General features: G+C 38.0%; 1 protein-coding gene across 20 annotated transcripts in view; it reads left to right on the top strand.

Annotated features, from left to right (window-relative positions):
- MAP2 (microtubule associated protein 2) overlaps positions 1-4,815 on the top strand; it is a 280,028-nt gene extending 275,213 nt beyond the window's left edge. For all 20 annotated transcript variants that reach the window (XM_032403335.1, XM_032403344.1, XM_032403425.1 and 17 more), the window contains 2 exons: positions 556-668; positions 889-4,815. In XM_032403335.1, the coding sequence (XP_032259226.1) occupies positions 556-668; positions 889-1,104 (329 nt within the window). In that variant the 3' untranslated portion in view covers positions 1,105-4,815. The remainder of the gene's footprint in view (positions 1-555; positions 669-888) is intronic.
- Positions 4,816-14,876: the final 10,061 nt, after the last annotated feature.

Below are 14,876 nucleotides of genomic sequence, written 5' to 3'. Positions count from 1 at the left end.
TTTAAAAAAAAAAAAAAAAAAAAAGAAGAATAGAGATCTTCATTTCAAGTTAATTTGCTCCCTTAAGAGTAAGAGATTAAATGTTCCAAGTTTTAGAAAGGATGAAATAGGATATTTTCACTGTGTTCTTTTTAGAATTTTTATTATACAGATAAGAAAAGCCCCTCTGATAATTTCTGTTAGACATGGGTAGATTATGAAGAAGAATTTATTAGTCAGAAAGCAAAGGTGGATACGATCAGTTTCAAAATAGATAAGTGCATTGGAAACTTATCTGGCAATCAGGCTTCAGTTTGGCTTAGAAGAAAAAGATATTAATACGTAGGTCAAGCCATATAATGGTACTAAAAGGATATCATTACCTTGGGTGATATGGGAAAAATGATACAGACTAGAAATTCTAAAAAATTCCTTTCACACCCATGATTAAAAGGATAGTAAATTAAGTCTGTGCTTTATGATGATCTATTTACTATAATCATTTTTGGGAAATAGTCACCCCAAGTAGAATATGTCACTGTAGCAAGGCATTTAAAAGCCTTTCTTCTCTCACAGGCGGTGGCCGTGTGAAAATTGAGAGTGTAAAACTGGATTTCAAAGAAAAGGCCCAAGCTAAAGTCGGCTCACTTGACAATGCTCACCACGTACCTGGAGGTGGTAACGTCAAGGTAAGAGCCAAGGTTGTAAGCTGATCCTGTCTTCTGCTTTTTAATCCTTCTGAAATACTTCTCATCAAAATGGGTCACGATCAAAGGCCTGGACATGTAGGAAGTAGGAATGGCAGAGCTGAACAAAAGTGACATTAACATCAGCTCTGAGACATAGTGAAAAGTCTAGGGGCCAGTTAAGATGCTTGAGTTAACAAGGACTGATGCTTGTCTTGAACAGATCGACAGCCAGAAGCTGAACTTCAGAGAGCATGCAAAGGCCCGTGTGGACCACGGAGCTGAGATCATTACGCAATCCCCAGGCAGATCCAGCGTGGCGTCCCCCCGACGACTCAGCAATGTCTCCTCTTCTGGAAGCATCAACCTGCTCGAATCCCCTCAGCTTGCCACTTTGGCCGAGGATGTCACTGCTGCACTCGCTAAGCAGGGCTTGTGAATATTTCTCATTTAGCATTGAAGTAATAATATTTAGGCATGAGCTCTTGGCAGGAGTGGGCTCTGAGCAGGTGTTATAGTCATTCTTTACAAACCGTAAAATAAATAATCTCATTCCCAAACTGTAGTAATTGTTACAATTTTATAAAAAACAATGAATAGTATATGCAGAACTTGACTTGGTTTCCATTTGCAGCAGGAAGACACTGGCTTTACATGAGTACAATTGGACAATTATTTTTGCTCTGCTCTGTTTTGCATGGAGTATTATTATTTCAAATATTGCATTTTTACCTTTCATGTGCCTGAAGGCTATCCATACATTCTGAAAGGCCTTGTTGAAATCCAAGCTGCTCATTCCACTCTTCTGTTGCTGGGTGAAAAGATAAAAGCTGCCCATTTTAACTTATTACAGGTTAAATTAAATCAAGGAGTCTGATTGCAGGAAGGAAAGAGCATGTAAGAAATAAGGTTTTTTTTTTTAAGTGTTATTTTGTATAAATGGGAAGAAAGATTCAGTTAAGTTATTAACATTTGGGACCTGGATAATTATATCAGAGTATAAGTCAATCCAATAAATTATTTAACTAATTAAAAATAGTTACGAAGCATTTGAGCTGTGGTTGAGGAAGCGATATAAAAGTGCATCTCTTAGGAATGAAGCACTTTCAGTAGGATGGACTCGTGTCTGATTAGAATGTCAGTTGATCAGCTAGATTTGTGTCCACACTACCAGTTTCACACTCCCTTTCCATCTGTTTGATACAGTGTTATAGATATAAATATATATATATTTCTCTGTGGCCATTTGTGATACTTCCTCATATACTTGAATATTATACTTCCTTATTCACAGTATCTGTGTCTCCTGCACCCTTTGGTGTTGCAATTTTAGGTATGTGAAAGTAGATGTTAGCAGGGTTCTTTCCCTACTTAAAAAAAATACATTAAAAAAGAACAAAAAGTTTTAGCATGAAGTTGCTTCCTGTAACAACTCAGAGCTGTCACCCTGTTTTAGTGCCAGAAACAAGTCTCTCCCGTGATGCTAGGAAAATTTATTTTTCTTTGCTTTCACCAACATGGAGTTTGTGGGGGTGGGTCCAGTTATACATTAAAAGGGTTTACAGATTGTTGGTTTAAGTAAGATTTTGGATTTATCTCATTTTGAATTATGGAATAGTTTGGGTTTTATTCCTGTAATCATTCAAGAAACAGACTTCTGAAGATTTCTTTTTTTTTTTTCCCTTTGCTAAAGTTGAAACTAACAGAGGGAGTTTGGGACATGTTGTCCCACTCTTCCAGACATTGCCTGCTAATTAAATTATCTGAGAGAAAATATTTGGCTTCCTTACCCAAAGTAAAAAGCCTTGATCAAAAAGGACAAGTACAGTTATTCGAGAACCTATAGCTACACAACACTTGAGATACAGATATCTAAATCAGTTTTTTCAGGATTCTAACATTGCCCTCTGTGAAGGAACACTTTATGACTTAGTATTACTTACCAACAGATAATACTGGTGTGACTTAATCTACAGTCTGGGAAATCACCAATTAATTCCTCTCACAAATCATTCATCTTAGACTGGTGAAAAGCAATTAAATAGTCAATGGCCTGAATAAGCAGTCAGTTACCAGTCTGGGTGGATATTTTTAGTATTTTATCTGTTCTTTTTCTTGCTCGGGGCTGGTAGGTTGGTTCTGAACTGTTAAAAGCAAATAGTCTGATAGGTGTCTGATCCCCGTGAGCCGAATCAATTCCTGACTATATAGGAGGAAGTGATGAGCATGGATGAGGCAACGAGGAAGTATAGTAGCATCTAGGAAAGCAGCCAAGGGATGCAAAGACAGAGAGACACGGGTGCCATTTTGTGACCCACTGAATATTGCAACCAATGTGACTTCCACCAAAAAAAAAAAAAAAACAAAACTGTAGGAGCAAAAACATAGCACTCATTCTCAACTAATAGGTTTTGCATAGGCAAACATGTCTGAAAATGTTAATAAATCAATTCTTTTATACAACAGTCAAAAAAATTAGAAACTACAGAGTATGACTATGGATGGGTCTATTTTCTGCCTAATAATGATGTGGATTTGACCTATTGATTTGAGCATTTTATTCATCAGCTTCCCTTGAAATGCACTAGAAAATCGGAGAAGAGTAGTTGTGTGGAGACCTATGGTATTTTCCTACATGTTTGATAGTGTTAGGTAGTGATTAAAGTTCTCTAGAAAGAAGGAGTTAACAGCAGGTTAGAACAGTTTTAACCTACAAAATAAGTATTTTCTACCGACTTGGTTTACATTTTTTATAAAAGGTAAGAATAAGTAATTATGCTTTACATATTAAAATTCTGTTTCTTACAAATACATGCCCAAGATACAGATTATATAATAAGCCCTAAGATACTAGATTTGGCATTAAAACAAATGTTTATTTCAAATCTCAGCAAAATTATAATGAATAAATGCCCTTCCTTTGTATGGAAATATGATTCTTTATAATGTTAACAAAAAGAAACTGATAATTTGTACCAATAGAAGAGAGAAACACACAGGCTAAATGTCTTCTTCTGGGGACAGGGGTTGGAACCTATCTTGCCTTCACTCTCAAGATAAACGACGCAAATTAAGCTTTTTGAACACCACTCTTGTGGGGGTACCCATACGCTGATCTAGAAATTAAAGCTTCATAGTTCCAATTCTAGATCTATTACTGCCAGTTTCTCTCCGGCTTTAGCCTTTGAGAACCTGTTTAAGGATACATAAGTAATCCAGAGCTGTGAAGAGTTAAAAGGCCAGCTTCTTCAATGAACTCGCTCTCTCTGGGTCACCTGCAGCCGATAATTGGGTACTTTATAATGATGCAGGAAAGATCCGAGTTGATGATGAGTTTCAAAGGCCCTGTTCATTTAGGAACCAACTCTCTCTGGATTCTCCTGCTGAGTTCCAGCAGGGTGATAGGCTGAAATCCCAGCCCCAAGCAGGACACCTGTGTAACACCAACTCAGTATGGCTGAAGAAGGCTGAAGAGAGAACTTCATTAAATGGAAGAATCTGCTGATGATAGCCGACCTTCTCCACACATTCATACAGTAATACAGCAGGAAAGAGGATCATCAGCCAAGATATAACATCCATGTCAATATTGTTAAAGAAATCATCTCGAAGCGGTTGATTCTGACCTTGCTACAATTACACTTTTTGTCCGATTTTTCATGCCACAAAAATGAGGAAAATAAACTATTCATGGTCTAAGTAGCCAAGAAAAAAAATAGATTCGTGGCTTGGAAAGGCAAAGTCTAGGCATTCCTTCCAAAACTGATGTGTTAAAATCAGCACTGATGTTTGTTTTTTTACACCTAGGATTTTTAGCCTGGGTGTGTAGGTTGAGGCCAAGTCCCTCTGCAGGAAAGAGCTTATTTTTAAACTCACAAAATGTCAATCATGAAAATCTACTTCAACTTTAGCAAAAAGAAAAAAAAATCAACAAAAAGTATACTCTGTATGCTGGGATTCCAAGGTTCCAACATGCCGCTACAAATCTCTGGGGGGTTTCTTTCTTCTGATAATTCTAGAGCCTGTTACCATAGAAAGGCATTTCTTCAATGGCTGGTTGTAGTTAGTTCATGTTTTTCAATCAAAATTTGCAAATGTATTTGTTGCTGTATAGTGATTGTTTTGCAAAATAAAATTGCTTGTCACCTAACTTATAGTTTCAGATTGTTTCTTCTCTGGGAAAAAAAAATACTACACACACACACACACACACACACACATTGCTCAGTCCAACCAAGGAAAAATTACAATGAGAACGCTACAGTTATCTCCCCACCGTGTGTCAGCCTTCATCTACTACTGTATTTAGCAGGATGCTCTCTGTTGCAAGTGACAGAAACTGAAATCAAATTGGCTTAATCATAAAGGCAAACTTATTGGCTCAAGTAACCAGCAAGGCAGACCTCAGGCATGGATGGATCCAGGCATTCAAAAGATGTTAAGAATCTTTCTTTTTCCAAATCTTAGCCCTGCTTCTTCTGTGTTAGTTTTATTCTAAAGGCAAGCACCCCTTTCATGATAGTCACTGGGAGCTCCAGGTTTCACAACCCACCAAAGAAAGCCTCTTTCCCACTAGCACTAGCCAAGATCTCGGGTCTGAAAATCACTGAACCCTGGGTCACCTGCTCACTTCTGCTGATTACCCATGGTCGGGTCACATTCTTTTCTCTATCACAGGTGGTTGGGGTAGGAGGAAAGTAAAGGGAGAAGGGACCTCTTCTGAACTACATAAACTAATCATGAAGAGGAAATGTTCCCTTCTAAGTAAATGTTCCCTCCTAAGTAAAGTCAGGCTGCTACTGCCAGAAGAGAGAGGAACTGATTCTGTGCAGGTCATAAAGCAGACATCCTGTAGGTCCACACACCCTATTCTCTATCTTTATTCAGTCTTTTAGCTCCTTGCTACTCAAGTTGTGTTCAGGCTTTACCTGGGACCTTGTCAGACATACAAATTCCCATGCTCCACCCCTGGCCAACTTACAGCACTCCCCTAGAAGACTCATCTGCTCATTAAAGTCTTAGAAGCATTCAGCTCATCTAGTCCAAGGAGAAAGAGATCCATAGCAGCCTGCTAATAGGTAAGAATCATTTCTAAGACTACAGGAGGTAATATCACGAAGTCTGATGTCAAAGAGTCTAGGTATCAAGTGGTAGAAACTTGTGACTGTTGGAAGAAATGTCTTTGTGTTGGAGGTTTGCCAGACCTACCATTCTAACTTGGCTGAAACCTACTTCTACCAATGGAGTCATCCTCTTGCATTCCGTTTTCCTTTGCTAATAATGTGGATTTGGTACTAGATAGCAACATAATTAGACTTTCCCTTTAATAGTTTTTTTTTTAATGCGTATCCATGTTACCCTTCAAGGAAGTCTCAAAACTACACGGGATTTAGACATTTATTTGTCTGGTGGCATGAATCACAAGAAAGTCTTCATTTTCTTTTTTTATTAATTAACAAGGCAAAGAAGATTTTACTTGCCTTGAGAAGAGACAAGTAACTCAGATATAATGTAGGATTATAAAAATAACCCTCTATGTAGCTTATGTAGAGGAAAAAATATACTCCTCTTTTACAGTAAGGCCCTTGTAGAACTTTGTCAAAAGTACACAGTCCAGCAACCCAAAATTGTTTCAAAACACTGTCCTTTACTAGGTTTTCTTGAGTATGTTGAAGAAGCGTCACACACTCCAAAAAGCCCTATTTTTTTTTCTTTCGTGGCTTTTATCACAAATATACCACAGCTGTTCCCATTTCTAATCCTTCAAATTCCATTAAAAATCTCCTGCCTCAGGCCTGGTTGAGGTAATAGACCTATGGCCTCCAGATGTGCTTTGTTTGGCCGGCACAGTGTTTTCAAACTCAAGAAAGTTCACACACACACACTCTCTCAGATTTGGATCTTTCAAAAGTTAAACGATTTGGCAACCGGAGCCTGCATTCATGATATCAACTGGCCGGGGCGGGTCTGTGAATGATGACGTGAGTTTGGTCCCTGCACTTGGACACAGTCCCCACTTAAGCTAGTTCATACTCTCAGACCACTTACTCACTTTCATTCATGACTGCAGGTGCTAGACCCTACAGATTTGGTTTGTAACCTCAGGTTTAGACCCACTCATTTTTCCCTCCCTCCCAAGTTTTCCTCATCCTGTGAAACAAAAACCCAAAAGAATAAACCCCTAATCCTAAAGTGGGGGAGGGAAGGGTCTGGTTGGATAGGTCAAATCAGGATCCTCAGAGAGACTGGGAGCCTGAGGAACCAATGTTTAATAGACTTTTGCCCTATCTTAAGAAAGAAGAAAAGAAATCTTTAATATATTTATTTGACAGTAACCACTGGTAATTTTCATGTCCGTGAAATACACTTAAGATTCTTTTCCCACCTATATTTTTCATTAAAGCAAAGGAAAAAAGAAAAATATAGTGGAGTTTGTTTGCTTGTTTCCCCACATATGACTTAAAAAAAAAAGCTCATTGTCAAGTGAGAAATGACAAAAAGCTATCCTCTTAGTAGGCCTGAACTTATAAGTACTTGCTTATAACTTTTGGAAGTAGAAAAAAGACATAGTGGAAAGATGTTGTAACCTAGTCAAGCAAATGATGGGTTTTTTCTTTTTTTTTAAAGATTTTATTTATTTATTTGACAGAGAGACAGCGAGAGAGGGAACACAAGCAGGGGGAATGGGAGAGGGAGAAGCAGGCTTCCCGCTGAGCTGGGAGCCCGATGCGGGGCTCGATCCCTGGACTCTGGGATCACGACCAGAGCCAAAGGCAGACGCTTAACGACAGAGCCACCCAGGCGCCCCCAAATGATGTGTTCTTAAGCCCAGGGCTGATCTTCAGCCAACACACCCCTTATTCATTTGAATAAGTTGTGAGAATATTGAAAGACTCACTGCCCAAGGCTCCTCCTTCCCAGTGCCCATCTTTGGCCTCCATAGACTTCATCCAGTTCTGGCACCTGTAGGGCCCGTGCCTTGTACGGCAGAGAGCCTCCAAGATCTGTCCCAGTCCCCTCAAATCCTGCCTTTTAAGTATCACCAGTGGCTAGGATCGCCTCAGGGGATCTGGAGGACTGGCCTGTGCATGACCAGCTGTTCCAGGAAGCCCAGATGACCTATGCTGGCCTCTAGCAGCCTGCCAGCTGGCCACAGCTATTACTTGCCTTCCCCGGTCCCTGCATTGCCCCCTCCTCCAAGTCAGAAGATGGAAAGCCCACAGAGGAGACAGTGTCTTTTCTGACATACTGGGAGGCAAATAGCCGGTGCTCAGTAACCATACCTTGGCTATGGTCACCTGTTACCTGTCTTCATTCCACCCAGAACTTCCCTGGTATGGTTGTTTATGGGAACTGCAGTCGCCATAGGATTTTAACTCTTAACAGAGTATAGAGATGAGCACAAGGCACTGAGGAGGTGATGGGGTTCCCGAGGCCAACAACAGAAGAAGATTATGAGCAACAGTTAGGCCCCATGGGGCAACGTGCAGGTGACAATGCCTAAGGAAAAGGCTTTTTAATGGTCTCTATTGAAATTCACCTTCACCTAAAACCCACCAGAAGCCCAACTGAAGTGGGCATAAACACTAATTTTATAATTATTTAGTGATTGTCTCTTCCAGGCATCCTTACAAACATACGTGAACTCCTATGAGTAATGTTATAAGCATCCCCATTTTACAGATGAGAAAACTGAGCATGGAAAGGTTGTTTAAAACTTAATGGGCAAAAAGAAGAAGATAGTAGGAAGGGGAAAATGAAGGGGGGGATATTGGAGCGGGAGACGAACCATGAGAGACTATGGACTCTGAGAAACAAACTGAGGGTTTTAGAGGGGAGGAGGGTGGGGGATGGGTTAGCCCTGTGATGGGTATTAAGGAGGGCACATACTGCATGGAGCACTGGGTGTTATACGCAAACAATGAATCATGGAACACTACATCAAAAACTAATGATGTAATGTACAGTGATTAACATAACATAATAAAAAAAATTAATGGGCAGAGGGTTGCTCAGGGGCCAATAAACTGCCTTGACTCCTCCCCGCCCCCAAAAAACCTTCATGGGCAGAGCCTGAATTCGAACCAAGCAGCCCAGATGTCTCATCTCGTCTAATGGATTAGGTTTGATCTCTTTAAATATTCCAGTAAGCAGTTTTCCTGACAATCAATAATGAAGATACCAAATATATGTCATATAAAAATCTGAGCATTAAATGGGCTAGAAAAATGTTCATGTATTTGCTGTTAATTCAGCAAATAATGAAAGAGGATCCTGTCTCATAAACAATACCATTTCTGTAAAGAGCAATTCTTTTTTAAAAAATTGAAGTATAGTTGATATACAATGTTACACTAGTTTGAGGTGTACAACATACTGATTTGACAATTCTATACATTGTGCTCTACTCACCCCAAGTGTAGCTACCATTTGTCACCATACAACACTATTACACTCCCATTGATTATATTCTCTATGCTGTACCTTTTCTCCCTGTGACTTATTTCATAGCTGGAAGCCTGTGTCTCTCACTCCCCTTCACCTATTTTCCCCATCCACCCACACTTCTGGAAATCATCAGTTTGTTCTCTGGGGTCTATTTCTGCTTTTTGTTTATTCATTTGTTTTGTCTTATAGATTCCAGATATAAATGAAATCATATGGGATTTGTCTCTATCTGACTTCTTTCAATTAGCATAATACCATCCTGGTCCATCCATATTGTTGCAAATGAAAAATCTCATACTTTTTTTTATTATGTTCAGTTAGCCACTGTACAGTACATCATTAGTTTTTGATGTAGTGTTCAATGATTCATCAGTCACACATAACACCCAGTGCTCATCTCATACTTTTTTTATGGCTGAGTAATATTCCATTGTGTGTGTGTATATACCACATCTTCTTTATCCATTCATCTATCAATGGTCAATGGACAATTGGACTGCTTCCATATCTTAGCTATTGTAAATAATGCTGCAATAAGCAGAGAGGTGCATGTATCTTTTTGAATTAGAATTTTTGGTATTGGGGGGTAAATACCCAGTAATGGAATTACTGGATCATATGGTATTTCTATTTTTAATTTTCTGAAAAATTTCCATATTGTTTTTCACAGTGGCTGCACCAAAATACATTCCCACCAACAGTGTGTGAAGGTTCCTTTTTCTCCACATCCTCATCAACACTTGTTAATTCTTGTCTTTTTTATTCTAGTGATTCTAACGGGAGTAAAGCAATATCTCATTGTGGTTTTATTTTTTTAAGATTTTATTTATTTATTTAAGAGAGAGTGAGTGAGTCAGGAGCATGTGGGGGTGGGTAGAGGGAGAAAGGAGAAGCAGACCCCCCGATGAGCAGGGAGCCTGACTCTGGGCTCCTTCCCAGGACCCTGGGTTCATGACCTGAGCTGAAGGCAGATACTTAACCAAGTGAGCAACCTAGGCATCCCTCATTGTGGTTTTAATTTGCATTTCCCTGATGATGACTAATGGTGAGCATCTTTTCATGTGTCTTTTGGCCATCTGTATGTCTTCTTTGGAAAAATGTCTATTCAGGTCCTCTGCCCATTTTTAATTGGATTATTTGTTTTTTGGTATTGAGTTGTATAAGTTCTTTTTATATTTTGGAATTATAACACTTTATTGGATATATCATTTGCAAATATCTTCATCCATTTAGTAGGTTGCCTTTTTGTTTTGTTGATGGTTTCCTTCTCTGTGCAAAAGCCTTTTATTTTGGGTAGTCCCAATAGTTTAATTTTGCTTTTGCTTCTCTTACCTTAGGAGACATATCCAGAAAAATATTGTGATGGCCAATGTCAAAGAAATTACTGCCTGTGTTTTGTTCTAGGAATTTTATGATCTCAGGTCTCACATTTAGGTTCTTAATCCATTTTGAGTTTATGTTTGTGTAGGTGTGAAAAAGTGGTTCAGTTTCATTCTTTTGCATGTAGCTGTCCAGTTTTCCCAGCACCATTTGTTAAAGAGACTGTCTTTTCCCATTGTATATTCTTGCCTCTTTTTTCATAGATTAATTGACCATGTAAGCATGGGTTTATTTTTGAGCTCTCTTTTCTGTTCCATTGATCTATGTCTCTCCTTTGGTGCCAGTACCATACTGTTTTGGTTCTACAACTCTATAATGTATCTTGAAATTTTGGATTGTGATACTTCCAGTTTTTATCTTTTGTCTCAAGATTGCTTTAGCTAGGGACAGCTGGGTGACTCAGTTAAGCATCCAACTCTTAATTTCGGTTCAAGTCATGATGGAGGGATCATGGTTGTGGGATCGAGTCCCACATTGGGCTCTGTGCTTGGCAGGGAGTCTGCTTGAGATTCTCTCTCTCCCTCTCCTCTACCCCTCCCCCCACTCACTCTGACTCACTCACGTGAGCTCTCAAAATCTTTCAAAAAAAAAATGATGCTTTGGCTATTTAGGGTTTTTTGTTGTTCCGTATAAATTTTAGGATTATTCTAGTTCTGTGAAAAATGCTGTTGGTATTTTAATAGGGATTTCACTGAATCTGTAGATTGCTTCAGGTAGTTTGGGCATTTTAACACTATTAATTCTTCTTATCCATGAGCATGGAATATCTTTCCATTTGTTTGTGTCATCTTCAATTTCTTTTTTCAGCATTTTATAGCTATCAGAGTACAGGTCTTTCACCTCCATGGTTAGGATATTCATAGGTGTTTTACTCTTTTTGGCACAATTATAAATGGAATTGTTTTCTTAATTTCTCTTTCTGCTACTTCATTATTAGTGTATAAAAATGCGACTGATTTCTGTGTATCAATTTTGTATCCTGCAACTGTACTGAATTCACTTATTATTCTAACAGCTTTTTGATGGAATCATTAAGGTTTTCTATGTATAGTATCATGTCATCTGCAAATAGCAACAGTTTAACTTCCTCCTTACCAATTTAGATGCCTTTTTTTGTCTGCTGAGGCTAGGACTTTCAGTACTATGTTGAATAAAAGTGGTGAGAGTGGGCATCCTTGTCTTCTTCCTGACCTTAGAGGGAAAGCTCTGTTTTTCACCATGGAGTATGTATGATGTTAGCTGTGGGGTCAGTGTATATGGCTTTTATGATTTTGAGCTATAGCTATGTTCCATCTAAACCCACTTTGTTGAGAGTTTTTATCATGAATGGATTTTGAATGCTGTTAAAAGCTTTTTCTTCATCTATTGAGATGATCATATGATTTTTATTCGTTTTGTTGATATGGTGCATCACATTAATTGATTTGCAAATATTGAACCATCCTTGTACCAGAATAAACTCCACTTGATCATGGTGTATGATCCTTTTAGTGTATTGTTGAATGCAATTTGCTAATATTTTGTTGAGGATTTTTGCATCTGTATTCATCAGGGATATTGGCTTATAGTGTTCCTTTTTTGTAGTGTCTTTTATCTGGTTTTGGTATCAAGGTAATGCTGGCCTCTTAGGTTGTATTTGGGAGCGTTCCTTCCTCTTCTATTTTGGAATAGTTTTTAGAAAACAGGTATTAACTCTTTTTTAAATGTTTGGTAACATTCATTTGTGAATCCATGGTCCTGGACTTTTGTTTGTTGGGAGTTTTTGATTACCAATTCGATTTTGTTACTATTGATTGCTCTGTTCTGATTTTCTATTTCTTCTTGGTTCTTTCTTGGAAGATTATATGTTTCTAGGAAATTATCCATTTCTTCTAGGGTGTCTAATTTGCTGGCATATATTTCTTTGTGGTATTCTGTTATAGTCATTTGTATTTCTGTAGTGTCAGTTGTTACTTCTGATTTTGTGTCCTTTGTTGTTTTGTTTTGTTTTTTCTTGATGAGTCTTGCTAAAGGTTTATCAATTTTGTTTTCTTTTCAAAGAATCTGCTCTTGGCTTTATTGATCTTTTCTATTGTTCTTTTAATTCCTATTTTATTTATTTCTGCTTTGATATTTCCTTCCTTCTACTAACTTTGGGCTTTGTTCTTCTTGCCCTAGTTTCTTTAGGTATAAAGTTAGATTTTTTTATTTGAGGTTGTTCTTGTTTCTTGAGGTAAGCTTGTATCACTATAAATTTCCATCTTAGAACTGCTTTTACTACATCCCAAAGCTTTGGGACCCTTGCGTTTTCATTTTAATTTGTCTCCTACAATGGGGGCATCTACCTGGCTCAGTCAGTTAAGTGTCTGCCTTCTGCTTGGGTCACGATCCTGGGATCGGGCCCTGCATCAGGCTCCCTGCTCAGTGGGGAGTCTGCTTCTCCTTCTCCCTCTGCCTCTCCCCGCACTGGTGCTCTCTCTCTCATAAATAAATAAAATTTTTTAAAAATAAATAAATAAAAGTCCCCTACTATTATTGTATTACTATAAATTCCTCCCTTTATGACTGTTAATATTTGCATTAAAGTGCTCCATTGTTGGGTGCATAGATATTTACAACTGTTACATTCTCTTTTTGGATTGATCCTTTTATCATTATGTAATGCCCTTTTTGTCTCTTGTTACAGTTTTTGTATTTTGTATTGCCACCTTGGCTTTTTCTTTTCTTTCTTTTTTGCTTCTATTTGCATGGTGTATCTTTTTCCATCCTTACACTTTCAGTCTATATGTATTTTTAGGTCTGAAGTTAGTCTTTTATAGGCAGCAGATAGATGGGTCTTGCTTTTATCCATTCTGCCACCCAATGTCTTTTGATTGGAGCATTTAAAACATATACATTTAAAGTAATTAGGTATGTACTTATTGCCATTTTGTTAATTGTTTTCTGATTTTTGTAGTTCTTCTTTTGCTCTCTTTCCTTATCTTGTTTTTTTATAAATACAAGTTACCCAGTAACAATCAACTAAATGGGAAATCATCAGAACAGTTTTATGCCATTCTCTATATCAAGTCATGGCTCATTTAAAAGCATCATTTAGCAAATGACATCTACATCAAGCAAAGATCAACCAATAGTTTTTAAAAACCAGCAATGTATTTGGAAATTATTAGGTAAATTGGATGAACTAGTTGTACTACAACACACATCACTTGACAAACCATTTTGTAATTTATATTTTTTTGAGAATAAAAGCAGTTTTTCTAATGTATTAACTTACCAGATGGTAAATATTTTAACATCACCCTTGCTTCCAGAACTGTGTAGCTTTCTTAAAGGCTGTTTTTCTTTCTCTTTTATGACCCTAATAATTGAATTAAATTTCTTGCTTTTATTACAAGCATGGCATGTTATTTAAATTTTCCTTACGAAATAAGAATCTACAATTCATAGCATAAACTATGAGAAAGCTGATCAAGCCTTAGAAGTAGAATGCACACTTCAGATAGTCTTACTTGACTTTTGATATTAGTAAATAAAAATCTGATTTTTTCATTAGCATCAGAAAACTAAGACCTAAATAGATACCAAGAGGACTTCTCAGCCCTTTTTCTGCCTCAACTGTAGAAAAATCAGAAAGCACTCATTATATGGGCACCAAAGTACCAATATTTTGTCTTTTCCTGTGTAACCATTGTGTTGAACAAGCATGACTCATATGAATTGTGATCAAAACATGAGTTTATTTTTGTCTCCCACAATTTCAACATTCTGAAGTGGGAGAAATCTTCCCTGCCTCAAGCTGAAGACTTGGGCAGACTCATGACTTGTTAGTCACTCTCAGATAATAAAATTCTTCTGGCTATAAAGAGAATCTCAATTATAAAAAAGAGTCTCAATTCAGAAATTAAAATGTCCAGCCCATGGAACATTCAGAAATCTGAAGTTGATGGTGTAAGATCTATACTCTTTCCCAGTATGGATTTACCTCAGGCTACAATAGCCTGCTTTGGGAGTAGAGTATAATCCTTTTACACAGATGCTGTTTCTGCTCCTTCTTGGTATAAAACAGAGTAAGAGCAGTAAGGGAAGGTGCTTTAAGCAGTTTTTCTGTCTTTCAGAGGGCATCCTGTGGTATACTTCCAGCTTCTTTCTGCTGAGGCTGGTCTCCCCTCCAGGCAACCTTACTGGATGGGGCATAAGATGATTTTCTCCAGCTCCCTCCCTTGCATGACCCTCCTCTGGCCTTTTTATATTACCTCCTTTGCTAACTCTAGGAGTGGAGGCAGCTTCCAATTCAGTAGCACTTCTTGGGCCACACAACCAGAGCCATTAGCTCTCCACTAGCCACTAGATTTCTCCAGCCTATAGAGATCTAGTGTCTCCCAACATCAGAGAACAAATTTC

This window comes from Phoca vitulina, unplaced genomic scaffold (assembly GCF_004348235.1).
Source record: "Phoca vitulina isolate PV1807 unplaced genomic scaffold, GSC_HSeal_1.0 scaffold1, whole genome shotgun sequence".
NCBI classification, from domain to species: Eukaryota; Metazoa; Chordata; class Mammalia; order Carnivora; family Phocidae; genus Phoca; species Phoca vitulina.
This window is presented reverse-complemented; position numbering and strand designations above follow the sequence as displayed.